Consider the following 18,937-nt stretch of genomic DNA (forward strand, 5'->3'; position numbering starts at 1 on the left):
TCACTCTAAAATATACTTAATTACTGGGAATGTGGTCACTCTTGAGGGTATTATGGAATACAGAGTGGAGTGGCAGTGGCTGCCATCTACTATATACAATACATACTGTTTTATTTGGATATAATTCAGCCTTTATCTGAACCTTTTCCAGCTCATACAAGGAGCAGCGTGTTTACTGACTTGTGTGGGAATGAGAAGTGCAAATACACCAACCTGATTAATGTTGAAATCTATGGCCCCTGAGCCATCAAAGAACCACCAGGGAGCCGCGGTAACCTGCTTTAGGTGCCGAGAGTTCGACCCCGTCACCCACAAAACCGGCCATGAAACACACACACACACACACACACACACACACACACACACACACACACACACACACACACACACACACACACACACACACACACACACACACACACACACTCTTCACACCCAGCCGCCTCCCCCAGTCTGTCATGAGGTGTAATTTGTGGCTCTGGACCGAAGTTCCTCTTTCAGCTGTTTGCAGTTCTTTTTGGGAACATGTGAAGTGTTTCAGTGACATATTCATCTTTATATATTCTAACCAGTTCTGTTGTTAATGGCCCAACGACATGCCCCCCACTACTCAGGCTGTTTAGTAGTTCTAAGGTGCACAGTAGGGGAAGAGGAAGCTAAAGTATGTGCTGGATTTATCTGTAAATGTTCTCCCCAGCTGGAGCTCCTGGCTACACAGGTGAGGTGGATCCTCACCTGCCAAATCTGTAACAAGCTGTGAGCCCCTCTGACACACTGACAGTGAGATATATGTAGAGATGAAAGAAGGGGAAACGTTTGAGAGCCCTTTCAAGCAGGATGTCAGTTCTCCCTCTATTTTTTTCTTTGTCATGGGTCATTGAACGCTTCAATCAGACGGCGTCATGATTGACAACAGATAGACTCGTCTTCTTACTTCGCAGCCACTGGTGTGGAAGCGGTCGCTGATATTATAGATAAATGAAAGAATTGATGCTTTATTTTGATCGGATGGCAAAGCTAAACAATGTGTGAGTGGAAAGTGAGAGAGAGTTTACTTCTTATGGCATTAATGGAAGTTTGCTTAATACCCTCTACCACTGCTGTTATTAATGATAATTACAATCATTACAGCGATAATGATTGTAATGATAGATTGAACCCACTAACAGCCCTGAACTCACTGCGCTCTGGTTCTGATGATGATGGACAGTCGATGGACCACTGAGATGTTTAAAACACCTGCGTTGGCCTCACAGATCAAGGTGCTGCCTTCAAGTGCAACATTATTGAGAGGGTTCAACCTATAAAGACTAGTTCGGCCATTGATTTGTACCCAGCGTGCCGTATTGGTGAATTACCCTTTAAGTGCTGGTCCTCTCCTGCTCTCCTGCGTCTTACTTTCCTTTTTGGTTTGTTTATGTTTTGGGGAAAAGAGCAACAAAAGAAATTCAATATTAATGAAGCTCAGAAGAGAGATTTCAGTGAGTGCTGTGTTATGCTATTGATCTTCCTCCTTCTTCTTCTCCTTATAATGCATCAGAGGAAACATTATACTGTACAGTCTTTCTTAAAGTCTGAGAACATGAGACAGGCAGTTGTTGCACAACACCAAGCATCTGCTCCTACATTTAACAAATCACATGGCTTCATGCTGCAGCCACCTCTGTCACAGACCGTTTTCATACAACCAGGAATCTTTATGCAACCTTTTGTTGGGAATGATATATATGTGCCTCTTCATTGTGCTGGTCCACCCTTAACAATTAGAGTCAGACCGTCTCTGAGCTGCATCTTGACTTTAAAGTAATTAGAAAACAGCTCAGCTGCCACAGCGAGATCAAGACAGCGGAACATAAAATGCAGTCACTGACTTTCAGCGTCAGTCATAGCACTTTACAGAGACTCTTAATTCTGTTAGCAAGGTCCTCGTGTACTAATAAGCCTTCAGTCCACTCTCCATACAAAACCTGGCTGAAGCCATAAAAAGAGTGACTGCATTTAATTTCAATTTTGGCTGAATTTCTTAATGGGCTGTGAGTCATTATGTGCTTTGTTGATTCTTAAGCATGAAAGATAATTGCCATGGGCAACACAGAAGTGGTTTGATCATTGTCTGCTGGCTCTTATGAATTATAATAGATCTAAATGAGGCTCCCATATCCGCATATCTCTTTGGTACAAACGGTTGTAACGGGTGTTGGCGAGAATGGGACCTTTCAGGAGCAGTCACACTACAGTAACAGTGCTCAAGTATTTTCAGCCTTATGGAAGTGTTATTATGTGGAATAGTAAAGCAGCCTCAAAGTCAGTACAGGCAAGTAAAAATGAAAGATTGATTAGGCTGTGAAGTGCTGTTCCCTCTCTGAAATAGCACAGCACTTCTCCTCTAAATGAAGTCTAGATATTTCAAAAGATTTTTTAGTAGCTAAAAAAGTGGCGTCTTTGAAGTGAGCATGTCCCCTTGGTAGTTATTCAGCTGAGGAATATTTTAGCAGGCTTGTCTTAAGATGTTCACACATGCTCCACAGTTGGCGCGTTAAGGGGTCATTTCATGCCCAGTCTATCCCGGGAAGACCGGGCTCATCGAAGGTCACTCACCACCAGGAATGTCTAGATCAGGATGTAGTTTTATTTTTTTTTGCTCCTGATCTGAATCTTTTAGTATCGAGAATGTGCCAATATTGAGTTCCCATCTGATATTTATGTTTTCTTACATAATGCAGCTGCACAGCGCGCCCTGTAAAGCCCATGCAGTTTAGAGGAATGTGTCAAGATTAGTCTTGACGTCTGAATAGTCTGCATTAAGAAAACATATCCTGCGTCACAGTTTTCCCCGTATGGTGTGCTTTAGTATTCTATATCTGTGTCGGTCTGGACATCCTCTTTTAACATCTCCAGCACAAACTAAAGAGTTTTAGTCCCGTTTTAAATGAACCAACACCTTGAGGTGTGGAGCACCTGCTGAATGTCTCTATGGAGGCAAAACAAGCTTCTTTTTCCAACCAAAACCAGAATCTGATGTGTTTGCTGGCGTCTCTTTAGTGAAACCGATGGCTGCTCATTGAAAATGGATCAGATTAAGACACTGTCACACTATCACTTCCTGAATTCACATTCTTCCTGGTACAAATAAAGATTATGTTCAGTCTGATGTCACAAGTGCTCATGAGAATTATGTCTGGCACTCCTGCTAATTAATGAATACACTTTGTACCTGATGAGTGAACATTTAGGAGCATTCTGTCTTGATACTTGCTCCATTAATCTCCAGGGTCCCTCCTGTGATAGAGACACTTTCCCCAACAAACCACAGGATGTATAACTTCTACTCACTGTGCTTCTGAGGGGATTCAGAGAAACCCTATGTGCATTCTAAGTTCCCTATAATTCCTCTTTAAGTAACTTCCATACATATGCATGAAGTTGGTTTTTGCTTGAATAGGATTTAAGTAAATGGGACCAAATAATTTAATGGCATGATAGTCTTGATTGCTACATGTGTTTTTTAAATTGACTTTCAAGAACCATCCTGAGTGGTCGTAGTAACAGAGAGGACACATATCAGACATGTGCCGAGGAAAGTAAATAGTCAGTGTTGGTGTAGAATACAAAGTGTGGAGCACTATAGACGGTATCGGTCCTCGTTACGGTTTTCAATTTGGTCCTCACACATTGAGTTAAGAGTTTAACACATAATTATCCTTTGGCTCTTATAAATGCGACGAAGCTGCAGCAGCGTCTTTTGGTTTGTTTCCGTCTGTCGTGTTTGTGTTTGTTTGTTTCTCTTTGCAGAGCCGGTGGGCTCGTGTGGAAAGAAAGCACGTTTTGAATGGCAATCATCAGTCTTTGCTGGTTCAATTGTGTTACTGACCTTGTAGCCCCAAGCTACAGACCACAATGAACAATTCCAGGAGAGATATTGGGAGGGAAAACTGTTAAAAAACATAGCTGGGAATGGAAGCACACCGAACACTTGTGGCATTGGTAAGGTGAGGGTCTTGAAGGAGGTGTGTGCAGCAGGGATTTTAGGGTTTGTGTGATAAGGAAGAGTTCTGTTAAATTCCTTAATGACTTATTTTGTATGCTGAGAGCAAACGAGGCTCGGCCGGGTCTAATGATTTAGCCTTTGTTGTCCTGTTCTGTCTCTTCACAGGTATGTTTTGAAAGGATGGGCTGTGGCGTATTTTATTTTTTTGGTGAATGAGTTAATCTTTTTTTAACAATTCGGGGTTACAGAATGTTACTTTTGGTGTGAACATTTAAAATGTTCTGATATTCACTGGTTATTTTCCTTTCAACACACCAAACAAGAGCTTCCCTTTAATGTATTTCATCAGGACATTTCTCTTGATGTTTTCTGCATCAGTTATCGCCCCCGCAATCAAGCCCAATGCCCCCGAAGTACAAGAGGACGACTAGTAATCTCTTCAACTATAGAGATTTATGTGCTCTTGTCCAAATGTTGCACAGAGATAATGGCATACATGTGTAGGAATGTGCACACTGAGGCACTGAAATGTGTCTGTCAGCTAATGAATGCAAAGAAACGATAAAAGCTGAGGGTTCTAGCAGGAGAGAAAGAATAGTGATGATAGAAACCCATGCTGGATGGATTGTCTGCCAAACTCTTATTGTGAAGACCGTCTTTGTGTAATTTATGTATTGAAAAACGCCGCAGTCATAAATAACCATTTCCAAAGTCACACATAGAAAAAATAAAGTATTTTCATATACTTAGAGGGTGTCGTAACCTTTAAGCAAGAGTATCTTCACAGTTAAATTGCCCATAGCTGATTCACCACACTATTAACATTGCCAAATGTTAACTAATTCAAATTAATATTTAGATTTCAGTGTCCATGCAGAAGACCCCACTTTTTTTCTGTACATGCTCACAAGCCTTTTATAAATTATGATTCAATAAAGTCACTATAATTTTACAGCAGCTTAATGGTTTTCCAACAGCTCTTTGCAAATAAAATGTAAAGAAAAACTGTCACTTTCCCTTTAAACGAAACAACATCAGTTCCTCCAAGAGCGAGGGTGGAGAGGTCGGATGTGTATTAGTTTACGGAGATATTGAAGCAGCTGTCAGAGCTCTACAGCAACTAACTGTCCTTCCTGTAATATACCTCCCGAGTTACAAAGTGAAATATGTCTTTCACCTTACAGAAACACAGCTGTATAAATATTTATTTGATGTGGAAGTGTTGAGGGTATGACTGCAGACATCGGTACTGGTGAGATAAGAACTGTTTAAATTTTCATGAATTCACCAGTAGTCTGGTTTTTGGCGCTTGCCCACACTCTAATTGGCATGTTGCCGTTCTTGTAGTGAAGAAATTCATGAATTATGCACGAAAAACAACTTGCCACGTGTCCCATTATAACCACATTGTGCTATGCAATTTTCAGCCTGCTATTCTGGAAAAAGACAATACTTCAGACAGTTCTGTTCTCATTACAGCCCAACCTCAGCCGAGCTGGGGATCACCCAGACCTCTCGTTTCTTGACTCTCCCAAATACAAAATCTCACCGCTTAAGCAACACCAATGAAAGCCACTTGATTATAGTGTTTCCCCGTGCATTTTATCATCCTGACCTATTAAGCTACCAGACATACAACTGAGACCTAAATTTAATCTATAAATGATTTATGGTCAAGTAGAGTAGTAATATAGGCTTCATTTATTCAGTGGGAAAGTGAGGCTAAATGTTTTATATTAGAAGTAAACGCCGAGGTTAGGTGTAAGAAAACACACGAGGTGAACAAACAGGCTGCCGTGCCCTCACCTGAACCAGGTCTGAACTCTCCGAATTCTGACTCCAGCAGGGTTTAATATTTTAGTGCTCAGAAAAGGGAACTTGATGCATTAAATTGCAAATGTATGCGTCATGGTTGATCTATATTTAATGAGCTATGAATTGGGACTTACAGGTCAGTCCTGCTGAATGAAGTCACAGACGGCTGTCTGACAGTCTGAAGCAGCACAACAGTGTTTGAATAAACAGGAAAACATTCTTCCACCGTGGCTTCAGGGGCTGCATACCAAACCTCGATGATCTCTTGGAGGAAATTTCAGGTTTATGCAGTTTGTGCATTTTTAATATGCACAGAGAAGTCATGTTTAGTAAAGTGCCTTTTAACTGTCATTGAAATTCTTCCTGTTAATCTGCGTAAACACCTGTGGCGAACCTCTCTGGGACTCTGTGGGGGAGATACAAAGATACTTCTTGTATATTGATGTTGACCTGCCCTGCTCCACATTGAGAAGACCAAGGGTAGTCAGGCAGAATGCGGGAGATTATGTTTCTGTCAAGTCACTGCTTAGATTCTCTTATTTTCCTGTCATCACTCCTATGATTCAATTAAGAAGCTGCATTCCCCAGTCTGGCCGGGCTAGACAAGGAGACCAGTGATTGACAGGTAAAGACATTACTATGCGAAGGGAAAGAGAGTACAGGAGGAGATATGAATATTTGAGTAGATGGCATAAAAGAATCTTGTAATTGATTTTCTTTGTAAGCTGCTGTTTCATTTACTGAATAAATGCATTCATTCCAGGCAGCGGCTCGTTGCTGTCCCCATTGTCTCATTGTGAAGACAAACGTTATAATATTTGGGTTTGTTGGTGATTTTGCAGACTCTAAAAACTTTCGCTCGACCGCTCAGCTGCATTGCAAACAGAAAGCTTTTCCAGCACTGCACTTATGCTACGCTGCTAGAAATACTGCCGGCCATGTAACCTTGGTAGAAGTAGACTGTGCTGAAATGAGCTTTGTGTGTCGTCCCCTCCCGACAGATGTGATCCACACCGTGGGCCCGGTGGCCAGAGGTCACGTGGGCCCTACCGAGACCAATGACCTCACCTCCTGCTACCAGAACTCCCTCAGGCTGATGAAGGAGCATGGCTTGAGAACTGTGGTGAGTACAGTACACACTCATCTGAGGAGAAATTAGTCTCAGCCCTGCACAGCCAGAGAGAAAGAAATCACATCCTTTTGTGTTTTTGTTTGACAGTGAGTAAGCCTTCAGTGAAAAAAGCTGCGTTTGAAAATTTGGGGAAATTTGGAAAAGGTACAAGGACAAAAGGATTTAGCATCTTTCATTTTAGATACAGTTCTGAAAAGCCTTAATCGTCTTTATTTAAACAAAAGCAACAGAGAACACAACAGAATGGTAATGTTTCATGTTTGTCAAATGAGGGCTTTTCATGTAGACTACTTTGGCTTGTGATTAAATGAAAGGCAGGCCTTTGTATACACCTCTCCATACTGACACAGTTAACAGTTACAGTTCCTCACTGTGAGGCTACAGAGCTGTGACCTTTCTGAAGGCTTTTGATGAACATTTGCAATTTATCATTTTCTGTCTCCCAGAAAACACAAATCCCAAAGAGTAATATTGATATAATCTGTGCCACCTCTCCAAGAAGCATATTCTTCTTTAAAACACTGCAAATGCACAAGATTTAGTTCACAAGAATGTGGCTGAATCACGAGGGCTTTAGATGTGACCGTGCCCACACAATCCACAGCTGGCAGCAGCCGATCGCTGCACGCCACCTCAGCCTCGAGCGCTTGTGTTCGTCTGGTCCGTGTGATATATGGATTTGTCCGGCCTACAGAGGGTAAACAAAACAGTATCACACCAAATAACCACAAATCACATCTCCAGCACCGGCGTACTGCCCCGCAGCCTCATCAGAGGCCAATCAATGGAAGTACCGACCAAGAGCGGTGACAAGCGCTAGTTTCATTTAACGTGATTGTGACGAATTCATGCTCTGTTGATGACTTCTTGTGAGTGTGGCAGACACCTCTAGGTAGCAATTAAATGGATTGTGAAGCCAAATGACTGAAGTCATTATGGTAAGTGTTTTGAAGTTATATGAAAATCAACGGCATGTCTGCTGATCTTTAAATTCTCCTAATGACAGCTGCATCCACTAAAATATGATCGTCCACAAGCATGACATAACATTAGAGTGTCACAATAGAATAAAGCACCGCGGTTCGCTCGAGGCTTCGTGGGCAGAGGGACGGCCTTCCCTACAGCACTGGGCCACCACCAGCTTGTCTATTTTCTTCCACAAATGTTCCAACCCTTGTTTTTCTGGCACATTCCAAAGGTTTATTTAGTTTAGGCCTATCTCTTGATTTATTTATCCAATAATCCATATATTTATAAGAAACACAGTTTCTGTTTTTAGTGGGAACTGCCTGGATGCTGTCTAATGTATTTATACAGCTGTTCCTTTGAGCAGCCCTTCAGTGAAAACAGTGGTGTTCTGTGATTGACTGGCCTCGTTGGATGAGCCTAGTCATTACATTATGTTAGCCACAGTATATTTCGTCTCTCCTTGCTGCAAGGACAACAGAAATCCTTTTTAGCAAAAGAAAAAAAAAAAGAGCTGTTTCTTTAAGCAACACTGTGCCCTTGATTTAGTTTAACTCTAGCCTGCTTTGACATGCTAGACTTACTTGAAGAGAGGCTCTAAGGGTTCTCTGGTCCTAAGTCTTTGCTAACAGACAGTCTTGCAGCCTCTTGGTGCAGAGAACAATGTGTCCAAGTTTTTGGTTAGCTGATCAGCACTAAGCTCATTTTGACTCATCTGAAAGGGTCTCACTATGAGCTTTGCTGTGTGAGAGAAACGAGAGATCCCACCGAAGACGGGCACCCCGCCAAGTGGGTCTACGGTGTAGGGGGGGGGCCACATTTGGGAATCCTAGACGGCTGGCTCCCTAATGGGGATTCCAGGGCATTACAAAGGAATAGGAGTCAAAACAAAGCCTAACACAAAATAAACTTGAGCATGAAAGATTAAAAAGGAGCAGGGCTTGGTAGTTAATCCCTGTTTCTTAGAACTCAAAGCCACCCTTTAGGCTACAAAACAGTGAGGCTACCACAGTCATCTCATCAAATTCTTTTTGTGACTGTAGCATGTCAAGACAGGCAGTTTACTGGGAATACTGCTGAATTTCAGAACTGAAAATGCATTTCCTTTACCGTAGGGCAGCTCAGTGTGTATTACTGAACATTTACTGGTATCCCCAGATGTCCGAAATTAGATAGAAGAGCTTTTCCTGTCCCGAAGTGTTCAGATAGCACTGATCTACAGCTCTACTGGGACGGCACTGGGGAAGAAGGAAAATGTGACTCTTTGGCTACCTGAGGCAGTTCCTGACTGAGTGTAGAGGTTTGTTTCTGAGGTCCTAAGTTGTATAATTATTGAAGCTAATTGGAAAGTAACAGCGTAAATGAATATCCTTTAGTCCATAAAGTCATAAAGCCCTTACTTAGGGGCCAGCCATCATGTCAGCATTAGAATTAGACCCTTGTTTCATCATTTCATTTTTCAGTGTTAAATTCTCAACATTATGTAACATGTCCCAGACAGACAGACAGACAGACAGACAGACAGACAGACAGACAGACAGACAGACAGACAGACAGACAGGGACATTTTTATTCATCTATGTTTCTGATGATGCTTAATATGTTTGGCAGTAAGTGTTTCTTCAGATAAAGTGAACATTGTAATCGTGTATTTTCTGTCTAAATGTTTAAAACTCATTATGTGAAGGCAGAGTTGCACATGATGTTTGTATGACCCCCCCCCCCCCTGCCCCACAGAGGGAAAACTGCAGTTCTAAGCCTCACTGATGGCATTCAGATGAAAAACAACGATCACCCTGAGCCAAGAAACCTGCCATTAAGCCTTTCACTCTGTCACCGTCTCTGGATGGATATCTGATGCCTGGCTGGCCTCATTGAGCCGTTTTTTTCTGAATCATTTGCTGGAAAGTGATAGCATGTATCTGCCCACGTGCTTACATGTGCTGTCTCTTCTACGGGCTTCTTCCTGCGGCATATGTGAATGTGCCCGTGTTGTTGTAATGCTCGCTGCTCATTTCGTCTCTGCCTAGAAGACTCATATGCTTCAGTGCTTTTTAGCCTCTTTTTTGCTGCAGCTGAAAGAGCAGCAGGCTGTCACAGCCCTCTGGGCTCCAACTGACCACAGCCCACAGCCAGGATGCCAGCGTTGCCGGCTGGGCTGTGCGACATCACACAGGGGAGTCGTGGGAGCTGTGTAGCCTGTGTGCAGAGTTGCAGCTCTGGGCGGATGAGCAGCACATTGTCAAACAGCCCCCTCCTCTGCTCAGTGCTTGGTACACTACAGTATGTTGTTTGCTTCCAAAGGAGGCTCAGGTGAGGAGCCGAAGAGGAAATATAGCTAGAAGTATGGATTTTTGGTGGATTGATTCAAGACATGAATTGTGATAATAACACTGCCTGGCTGGTCGATAAGAGTGGAGATGCTTTAGCAGGCTATCAATATTTGCTTGAGCCAGTATTAAATGATGTCTCATCATGGTCGCTCTGATACACAGAGGATGGGATATTATTATGGTCTATTTGGAAACAGCTGAGATTGTTTGGGAAACTCACAACTCAGCGATACCACACTACTGCACCGACTGAATGTTCAGAAGACAACAGGCAAAAATAGATTTTCTCTAATTTGCGTGTTATGGTGCCGTGTGGTGCATAATATTTTTAACCACTGACTGAGACGTGTCAATCACATCTTCTAACTCCGAGAATAATTTCTTGCAATCAAGGTTAGGTTTTTATATCTGGTGGAAAAAGAGTTTTCACCTGTGTGTATGTGCGTTTTGACAGTGCACTCATGGGCATGTTTGTCCTGTGCTTGTGTACAGTCGGGCCCTGGGGGGTCTTCCCTCCGAAGGGAGAGCCGTACAGTACATGGAGCTGAGGAGACGGTTAATGGTGGTCCCCTGTCTTGGTTAGTCATGGAAGGCTGCTCAGATTCTTCCCTGGAAGCAAGCGAAGCATCTGTCAGGCAGAAACAGACAGGCTGTGTGGAGGGGGACGCCACCATCTGGAAGCCATTCAGCCTTCCACTCTGACAATATTAAACACCCTTACAATGTGACCTTTCAGAATAAAAGAGAATAGCCATGTTTACCCAAAACAACATTATTGTTTCATTTCATTTAGATTAGCTTTCTGTGGGGGGTGTCCTGGTGAGACAGCATCAACTGAAGAAATGTGTCATGAAGATACATTGATCATTTGGTTGTTGGCTAATGATCTTGTGGGTAACTGAGCCTCCTTTTTGTTCCTAATTTGACGTTGACGGGCCACAATTTGATGTTTTCCGAAAGTGTCTGTCATTAAGCTATTTCTGGCAGCGTGCAGTGGGCTTTCAGCTGTCAGCGTGGACAGTGACAGGGTCGCAGACTGCATTTAGTGGCCTCCTCTCTGACTCCCAGGCGGCCCTGGAAGTGTTTTGTAGTCATAACACACTGGCTTTGAGGAGATCCAGCAGGGAAGCCACAAATTGCCCGTTGAGAAAAATGCTGAAAGCCAAGTGGATTGGAGATGAATGGTGTAGAATGATAGGATTAGCCACCCTTCTCTGTGGGCTCATTCCAAGGCTGCTATGAGCATTAACTCCCATTCATTTTGCCCGACAGTGTTCCCAAAATGCATTTCTGCAAATGATATCTTATAGTGACACATCAACACGCACACCCTGCTTGAAGATGACAGCTGATAGCTGATACTCCACTAGATAATCTGTTTAACATGACAGGAGCAGCAAGGGAAGAACTAACAAACACTGTATCAGTGGGATAAGTGGCCAAGGTGTCTTCGGGACAGACGGCACACTGGAGTTTTGAGGGCAAGCTGACTTTAACCTCGTCTAAGATTCTGTTTTGACCGACCAGTTTTAAAAGCATCTCCTCTGTTCTCAGGGACAATATGAAATACGCTGTAAATAACTTTTACTGTTCCACCTTTAATGTAGGTCACTGATATTTGAAAATGTGTTTTCACTGCTGTATTTAAGTGCACTGGAGGGTCTTTTTCATTATTTATGTTTCCAAATACTATCATATCAAACTTAACGACTTTGTACTCCACCCTATTCCATTTTGGTGCACCGACCCCCCAAGTGATTAATTAATTTTCATTTATGCACTGAACAGATCGCGCACAAACTTTTCCTCTATTGGCTTCTCTACCCTTTCTCGTAAATTATTGTCCGCAAGTGCAAGCGACTTCAGATTTAATTATATAATGGCTGCGAGAAGTTTAGAGGCTTGAATGTGTTGGCTTCTGATCACAGGAAAGTAAACTGTGCCATTAATTGGACTGGAAGAATGAGAGGTTTACTGCTGATCTTCTTACACAACGCACTGGTCTTTGTCTCCATGTTACCCAGTATTCCATTTACTTCCTACTAAATTCCTGCACAATAGAAACCAAGGCTATGTTCTTTACAGCAATATTTACTCAGTAATAATAATAATAGTTAATTGCAGATGAACTGTGGACTGAATGTGCCTGTGTTGCAGTTAGTTAGCTCAGGATTCTAAGAGAATTAAAAGGTGATTTGTCTGATGCTCCACACAGACTAGGTCAATTGTTCATGGATTTCCAGCATTCTACCAAATATCTGTTTTAAGCATTCTGTGCATTTCTGCCGTGTACCTTAGACTGCTGCACTGTGCAGCGTGTACCTGTGCTTTATGAAGATAAAGGCCCCCATGTCACTGAAGAGTGTGAAGGCTGAATGCTGTTAAAGAAAGAGACAATGCTAAAGCTTTTTCCCTCTAGTGTCAGGTGAATACGTTTGTCTGCGACCCATTTTTTTTGTCTCACGTGTGAAAACAAGAATATTGGCCACACTGTTTGTTAATGCCCGTGTCTATGTTGGCAGAATAGGTGAATTTAGCTTCTCCATTTTTGTTCTGCTCTATCTGGATGTTGTGCTTTAGTCCCTCTGTTTGTTTTCTAGCATGATTATCATGATTATCATGTGGTTAAACCAATGGAAGATCTAGAGCAGAGCCAGACACGTAGCTCAAATGTGAGTATAGAGTATGTATATATGTGTCGCAGAGGATTTTACAGGATGTCCCCCAATCAGCAATTAGCTACAAGATGTGATGATAACCCAGCTCCCTCTGCGGCCAGCCAGCCAGCCAGTCGTAGCTCATAGCCCACTTCCACATACAGTACCTGCATGCATCTCCAAAGGTTAATTAGACTGAAGCTTTCAAAAGGTCACACCACCATTTAAATTAGCCATTGCTATTTGTCTGATCTGAATCATTGGCAACACTGGGCCAATTAGATCCAATTACACCGCTAGTGGTTGTGCTAGTCTCCCACCTAGTCTAAGTTAATGGCCATTGGAACCCCAATTACCCCAGAATTCAGAAGGAGGTGACCGCCGCAGGAGGAGCATCAGGTAAATGGGACAGCCCTGCCACATCACCTTCCCTAGACTTTCCCCTCAGTCCAGGAAAGACTGCAGAACTTTATGTGAGGTGAAATATTAGGATATGTAAAATGTGACATTTCCAGACACCTGGAGAGGGGTAATCACAGGTGATGGGCACGGGAGAGGTAATCTCCAGAGTCTCTATGTAGAGCGAGCTAATGTGAGCATGCTAGCATCTTGATTCCAAGCACAGGAAGCCCACAGCCATCATCAGGAAGACTAAACCCTGTCTCCTACAAAGGCTACTCAACCTGGATGCTCTGTGAGGGAAATGGCAGCAGTGCTGTTCTAGATTAACGTGCTCTGACAATAGTAAAGGCTCTTCAAATACTTTAAGTACTAAAGCACAGTCAGGCAGTATAAGACTCAGGCTCAGCACTGAGGCTGGCTTCGCTTCATGTTTTTCTCTGCTGCTGTACCTTTCTGTGAGGAGCTCCTGGAGTTGGTCTCCTGAATTTCTATAAGGCTCATATTCCTCTGTGGTGCCATCTGAGAATAGAAGAGACAGCTCATGCCCAACTGAGGGACTGTCAGAGGAAGTTGTTGATTAAACAGATGTCGTTTGTGCCATATGCTTTGAGACAAGAACACCACAATATGCATGCATTAATCAAACATACCTGAAGAATGTGGACAATACAGGAGAGCAAAAAGCAGCTCCGTCTGTCTTTGTCTCTGCTTCACAGTGGTGTGAGAAAGCTTTTCCTTTCTTCCCTCTGGTTTGACTTACAGAGAATACCAACAGGACAAAGGCTTGGAGATCTACCCAAAGGACAAATACTGCAACAATGCTGATATTTGTCTTAGGGAGGCTGCTTTTGAATCTCGTTGTTTCCAACAGGAGAAGCGTTAAGTAGAGACTGTACATGGACGGTGGCATCTTTTTTTGCTTTGAAGCCTCCTCAGCTAAACCAGTACAAACGTAATTACAACCAAAATAAGCCGTACACCTTGCTGTACACCTGAAAGCCTGTTTTTCCTCTTGTAGGCTCCCATCTGTTTAGAGCCGCACTTGAATCTGAAACACTGGAGTCATCAAACGTTTCCTCCACCACCTGATAAATGCTTCTCCTTTGATCAAAGGAGCTGAGCAGGAAGCGAGGATGTGAAATACATTACATGCAAAGCCAGGCCTTTCTCATAGCCTGACAGTTGCTCCTCAGCTGAGTACATTTCAGCAATCTCACAGATACTGTAACAGACTGCCGTTCATGGGCAGCAAATCTTGGCGGAATGAGGTCTTGTTTACATCATTATGGTTAATTAGCATGTAGAATCGGTGCAGCCACCGGCGCCTGTGCTGTGTCTGGAGCCGGACAGAGCTGTCACACTCCGCCTTATCTCATTACTAATGCAGCACTAGCCCTAAGGTGCTGACTTGTGCTGCTCTGGTGTGTTTGGTCATCCCCGTGAGTCTTTGCCGGGACTATCCAAACATCATATATAGATGAAGAACCAGGTGCAATAATTAGCTTCTCCTAACAGATCCACAGATCTTGGTGACACATGCCACAATTGTGATACGCATGGCATCATTTTCAATTTAACACTCACAGATGGATATTTTAATTATTATTGAGTGAATAGTAATGAGAATGCTGAATCTGTGCTTTCCTCTTAATGCACTTAATTAAAGTCACACAGTGAGACGTTTGCATCAGAAAATAGGCCTCGTGGATGTTATGTGTTAAGAAAGAAACAATATGATAAAGAAAGCACTCATTATGAACGTGTGATGCAGCAGTTTGGGTTCTGTCAGTCTTGTGTACAGCTCCTTGCCCCCAAAGCTCTTTCTCACAGTCTTTCATTTGTGGCTTTTATGAAGCTAAGTGTTGAACCCAGTGTTGACCTTGCCAGGGCTGTGTCCATGAAACTGGAATTTCCTGGTCTATCACAGAGTTCCATTTCAACAAGCTCGCACCCAATTATCCTTCAATCATAGTCCCCGGTCTTACAGATGTGTTTGGTGGAAGTACAAGGTCTCTCTATCGTGGCTGACACACAGGGGACCTTCTCTCTCCCACCGCCTGTACACATGAAATGCTTTCAAGGGGAGAAATCAGATGGCATCTCAGATTAAGATGGATGTCACCCAAATAATTATTTATTTGGTTACATGTAGCTTTTAGACTGACTAGGTAGAAATGATGACATGAAGATACAGCAGAGATTATTACAGTAACACCTTTAGACATACAAATGAATCTGTCGGGCTGCTAAAAGGCTTCTAGCTGCTCCACTCTGATATTTCTTAGACGGCCTGTATGGACTGTACGCTGCTGTCATACAGTCAAATACAGACTGAAGTCGTCGGTTCACAAAGAGTGAGAAGGTAACATTTTGCTCAATTATATCACCTTAAATACATGTTAATCTTCTTGGATATGATCTTTTATTTGACATTGTTTTATTTCTAACTTATTTTGGGGCTGTTTTTTTTATTTTTCTTTCTCTTTCTTAACTTATTTTTTGTGAGACTTGAATCCTAGTGTCACACAGCCACATCTTGTCTCTGCTCTGAGATTATTTACAGTTATTCACAGCAGGCTCTCTTCTGACTTTTCATAGCAAGCCTCTTCCTAACCTTAAAACACACTGAGCACAACTCTTTCCTGTGTTTTGTTAATGCATTGGTTCCCATGTGTTTTATCAAAGAGAATGCATAAGGCAGAGAGCTGACAGCTATTGGGAGCCTTGGGAATGTTTGTAGTTCTTTGTGTGGTTCAGAAGTGCACAATTGCATGTCTACATCCAGGATATGTATAAAGTCAGATATGAATATTTATAAAATAGTCCCCATCTGCTTGGCACATATTTCTGATTAGCATTGTTTGGTTTGGTGACAGCAAACTGGGAACAGTGCATGTTGTGCTGACCCATTGGAGGGTCCATACATACACTTCACAATACACTACAACATCAGGACAAAGTTAATAGAAAATTCTTATGATTTGACTTTTATTCACTAATGGACAGTTCAAGTGTTGCCCTCTCATCGTTTTGTTATCAGAACCACAGCGGTCCTCCCGCCGGCTCAGGTGAGGGAGTGTGTGCATTGGCAGACATGCCAATGTTTATACTCTCCTACATAATTCTTTAATCATGGCGCTATTACCCCTCACATACATCCACTTTAGTGCCATTATTATCTCCCAAGGTCACAGCTAACGAGGGCTGACGCACTGTGTCTGGCCTGAGCTGATTGACTCACTATTGTAAACTGGCTCAATCCAGGCCTACTCAGCAATTCAGGAGGCAATGCAGCACCTTGTGCAGGTTTATGAGGGAGATATATTAGCTCTAACACTGCTGGATTGCCTTGCTTTGATGCTGGAGATTGGCACAGAGATGTAAGATACTTATTTCTGGTCCAGCTGATGTGTCCCATCAACTGGCGGCGGCATTTATGTTCCGACTGAGAATTCAGATTCACCGAGATTATTTTCCTCATTAATGATGTTTGGAGAGACAAAGCACGTGCCCTTGTTGTTGACCCTGCACTCAACATTTACCTGAATGATCTGCAGTGTGCAGAAGCGGGTCGTTTCTCTGTGGACACTTTATTATTATCTCTGTGACTTAGTTTGTGCCGCAGAAATCATTTAACAGCAGAATATCGGACACCTGATTGTGAATGTGCAGCTAGTCCTTGAGTTACAGCCCCACCTTCCACTTCACGTTCTCTCCTGTTCCAAGTTAATTAAAAATTATACGACATGTTAGCATTAAATCATTATGTAGTAGGCCTGCTGAAGTAATCATTTCATGGGGTAATTTAGCAGATTACTCATTTCTTTCATTGTCAAGCAGTGACCTTGATATTGTAAATGTCACACTCGCCTTTTATGAATGATGCCGCAACTGTCAGGACCGTAGAACAGATTTAAATTTAAATCAGCCATTAATGTATCTATAGCCACCTTTTTCATTTCACCTACAGTGCAGATGAATCTAGAAAGCCCAAAGGTTTAGTCACCACGCCATATGCTGCATGAAGTGCCTGTGGAGCGAGCACAGGTGGGAATCTTGTTTCATGGTTTGACTTTTTGCACAGAGCTCTGGATGCCAGATAGCCTCCAAATCTCACTCACTTTAATGTCTACTGTCACATCCATAAACCCCTGGTAATGAGTATATGCATGGAATCAAACCTGGGCTGGCTCTTTACCGTTAAGCCTTTAACCCCCTCACAGGAGAGCGAAGAGCACGAGATGGAAAACCTGGATCAAAATTAGTGCGTATACACTAATTTTTAGATATGTAGTAGAATGCTAAGTCAGTGAGCAATTAAAGGAACAAGTGCACTACACCATTTCCCACTCAGTGATGCAGTTAAGAGGCTCTGTCATGAAATTGGAGAGAAGTGATTTGAGATAAATATACACATCAGATCGCTCTGGCTTAATCAAGGCCTTCATGGCTCCAGATTCCTAATGCAGGGAGCTATTGGCTCCCCACCTGAGCTCCGTACACAATAGTCCTTGGCTGTACCAGAGGAGGCTGAGTCATAAGGAAATGTGTATGTTTGGCACCGAACTCCATCAGGCTTAAAGATGATGGCTTAAATGATGGCCTCTTATCCAAGTATAATTATGATGCAGACTAAATACTTCTCAGGCGTCTGTGGGTTGTTTTGTGCTAACATTAAATAATTGATAAAGAGATGAAACATACCATAGGCTGCTTTACTGTTTTCTGTTTTTTCCAAGGAAAAGCCATTTCCTGACCGAGAGAATTGTTTGGTTACATTATTTATTGCAGTAGAATATAAATCTTCGCCCCTATAAAGTGATGCAGTACGTTTTTGCTCCAAAAACATGTGATGTATTTGGTGCAGAGAAAATGGTTTTCCAGTTTTAGCAACTAATTAATGCTTTATCAATATTCATGATGAACTCCACATTTAGAAAACTGTAATTAGCTGTATTATCCTCTGGCCATTTGTGAAAAAAATCATCCATATACTTCAAATCAAACCACAGCAACAACTCTAGTTTCTGACCAAAAGGTACGCTGCACGGTGAGGTATTACCTCGCATGGAAATCAGATATCAGTCCAGAGGCAAGCAGCACATGACAGGACCGCTCGAAAACAGCACTTAGTCTGCGTGGGAGATCGACAGAGCTGGATGGGCAGTGTCATAATTTACTGGAGCCACCTGGTGATTCCCCCAGTCACCTTTCTGTTTCCTTTCAGCCAGCTGCTCCCTGTATGCCCAATCAATCTGCAGTGCCAGTGCTCCTGCAATTCACCATAACCTTGAGTGGCACGTCCCCTCTCTTTCGCTTGGGATGTTGGGTTGCTTTGGGTCCCTACTCATTCCTCCTCATTCAGAGACGCACCTGTGCTCAGACCAAGATAGCTCCACTGTGGAATGCATTTAACAAAACCCTCATATACAGAGAGCGCAGGCCCTGCCTGCTCTTTTTGCTACTTGCATGGACTCAAAATGTTTTTCTACCATCTCAAAATGCCACTCAGACTAAAAAGAGAGTCTTGGTTTTTGGTGAGTACGTCTGTACTTACATGTAGAAATGTTCATATAAGTCTGAGCCTTCATTTTCCTAATAACAATAATAATAATGATTATTTTGCAGGAATATAAGCAGTTCT

The 18,937-nt window shown here is 42.6% G+C and overlaps 1 protein-coding gene across 5 annotated transcripts in view; it reads left to right on the plus strand.

Annotated features, from left to right (window-relative positions):
• macrod2 (mono-ADP ribosylhydrolase 2) overlaps nt 1-18,937 on the plus strand; it is a 361,037-nt gene that overhangs the window by 242,568 nt on the left and 99,532 nt on the right. For all 5 annotated transcript variants that reach the window (XM_070840882.1, XM_070840883.1, XM_070840885.1 and 2 more), the window contains exon 6: nt 6,805-6,926. In XM_070840882.1, coding sequence (XP_070696983.1) covers nt 6,805-6,926 — 122 coding nt within the window. The remainder of the gene's footprint in view (nt 1-6,804; nt 6,927-18,937) is intronic.

The sequence above is a fragment of the Pempheris klunzingeri genome, chromosome 12 (assembly GCF_042242105.1).
Source record: "Pempheris klunzingeri isolate RE-2024b chromosome 12, fPemKlu1.hap1, whole genome shotgun sequence".
Lineage (NCBI taxonomy): Eukaryota > Metazoa > Chordata > Actinopteri > Acropomatiformes > Pempheridae > Pempheris > Pempheris klunzingeri.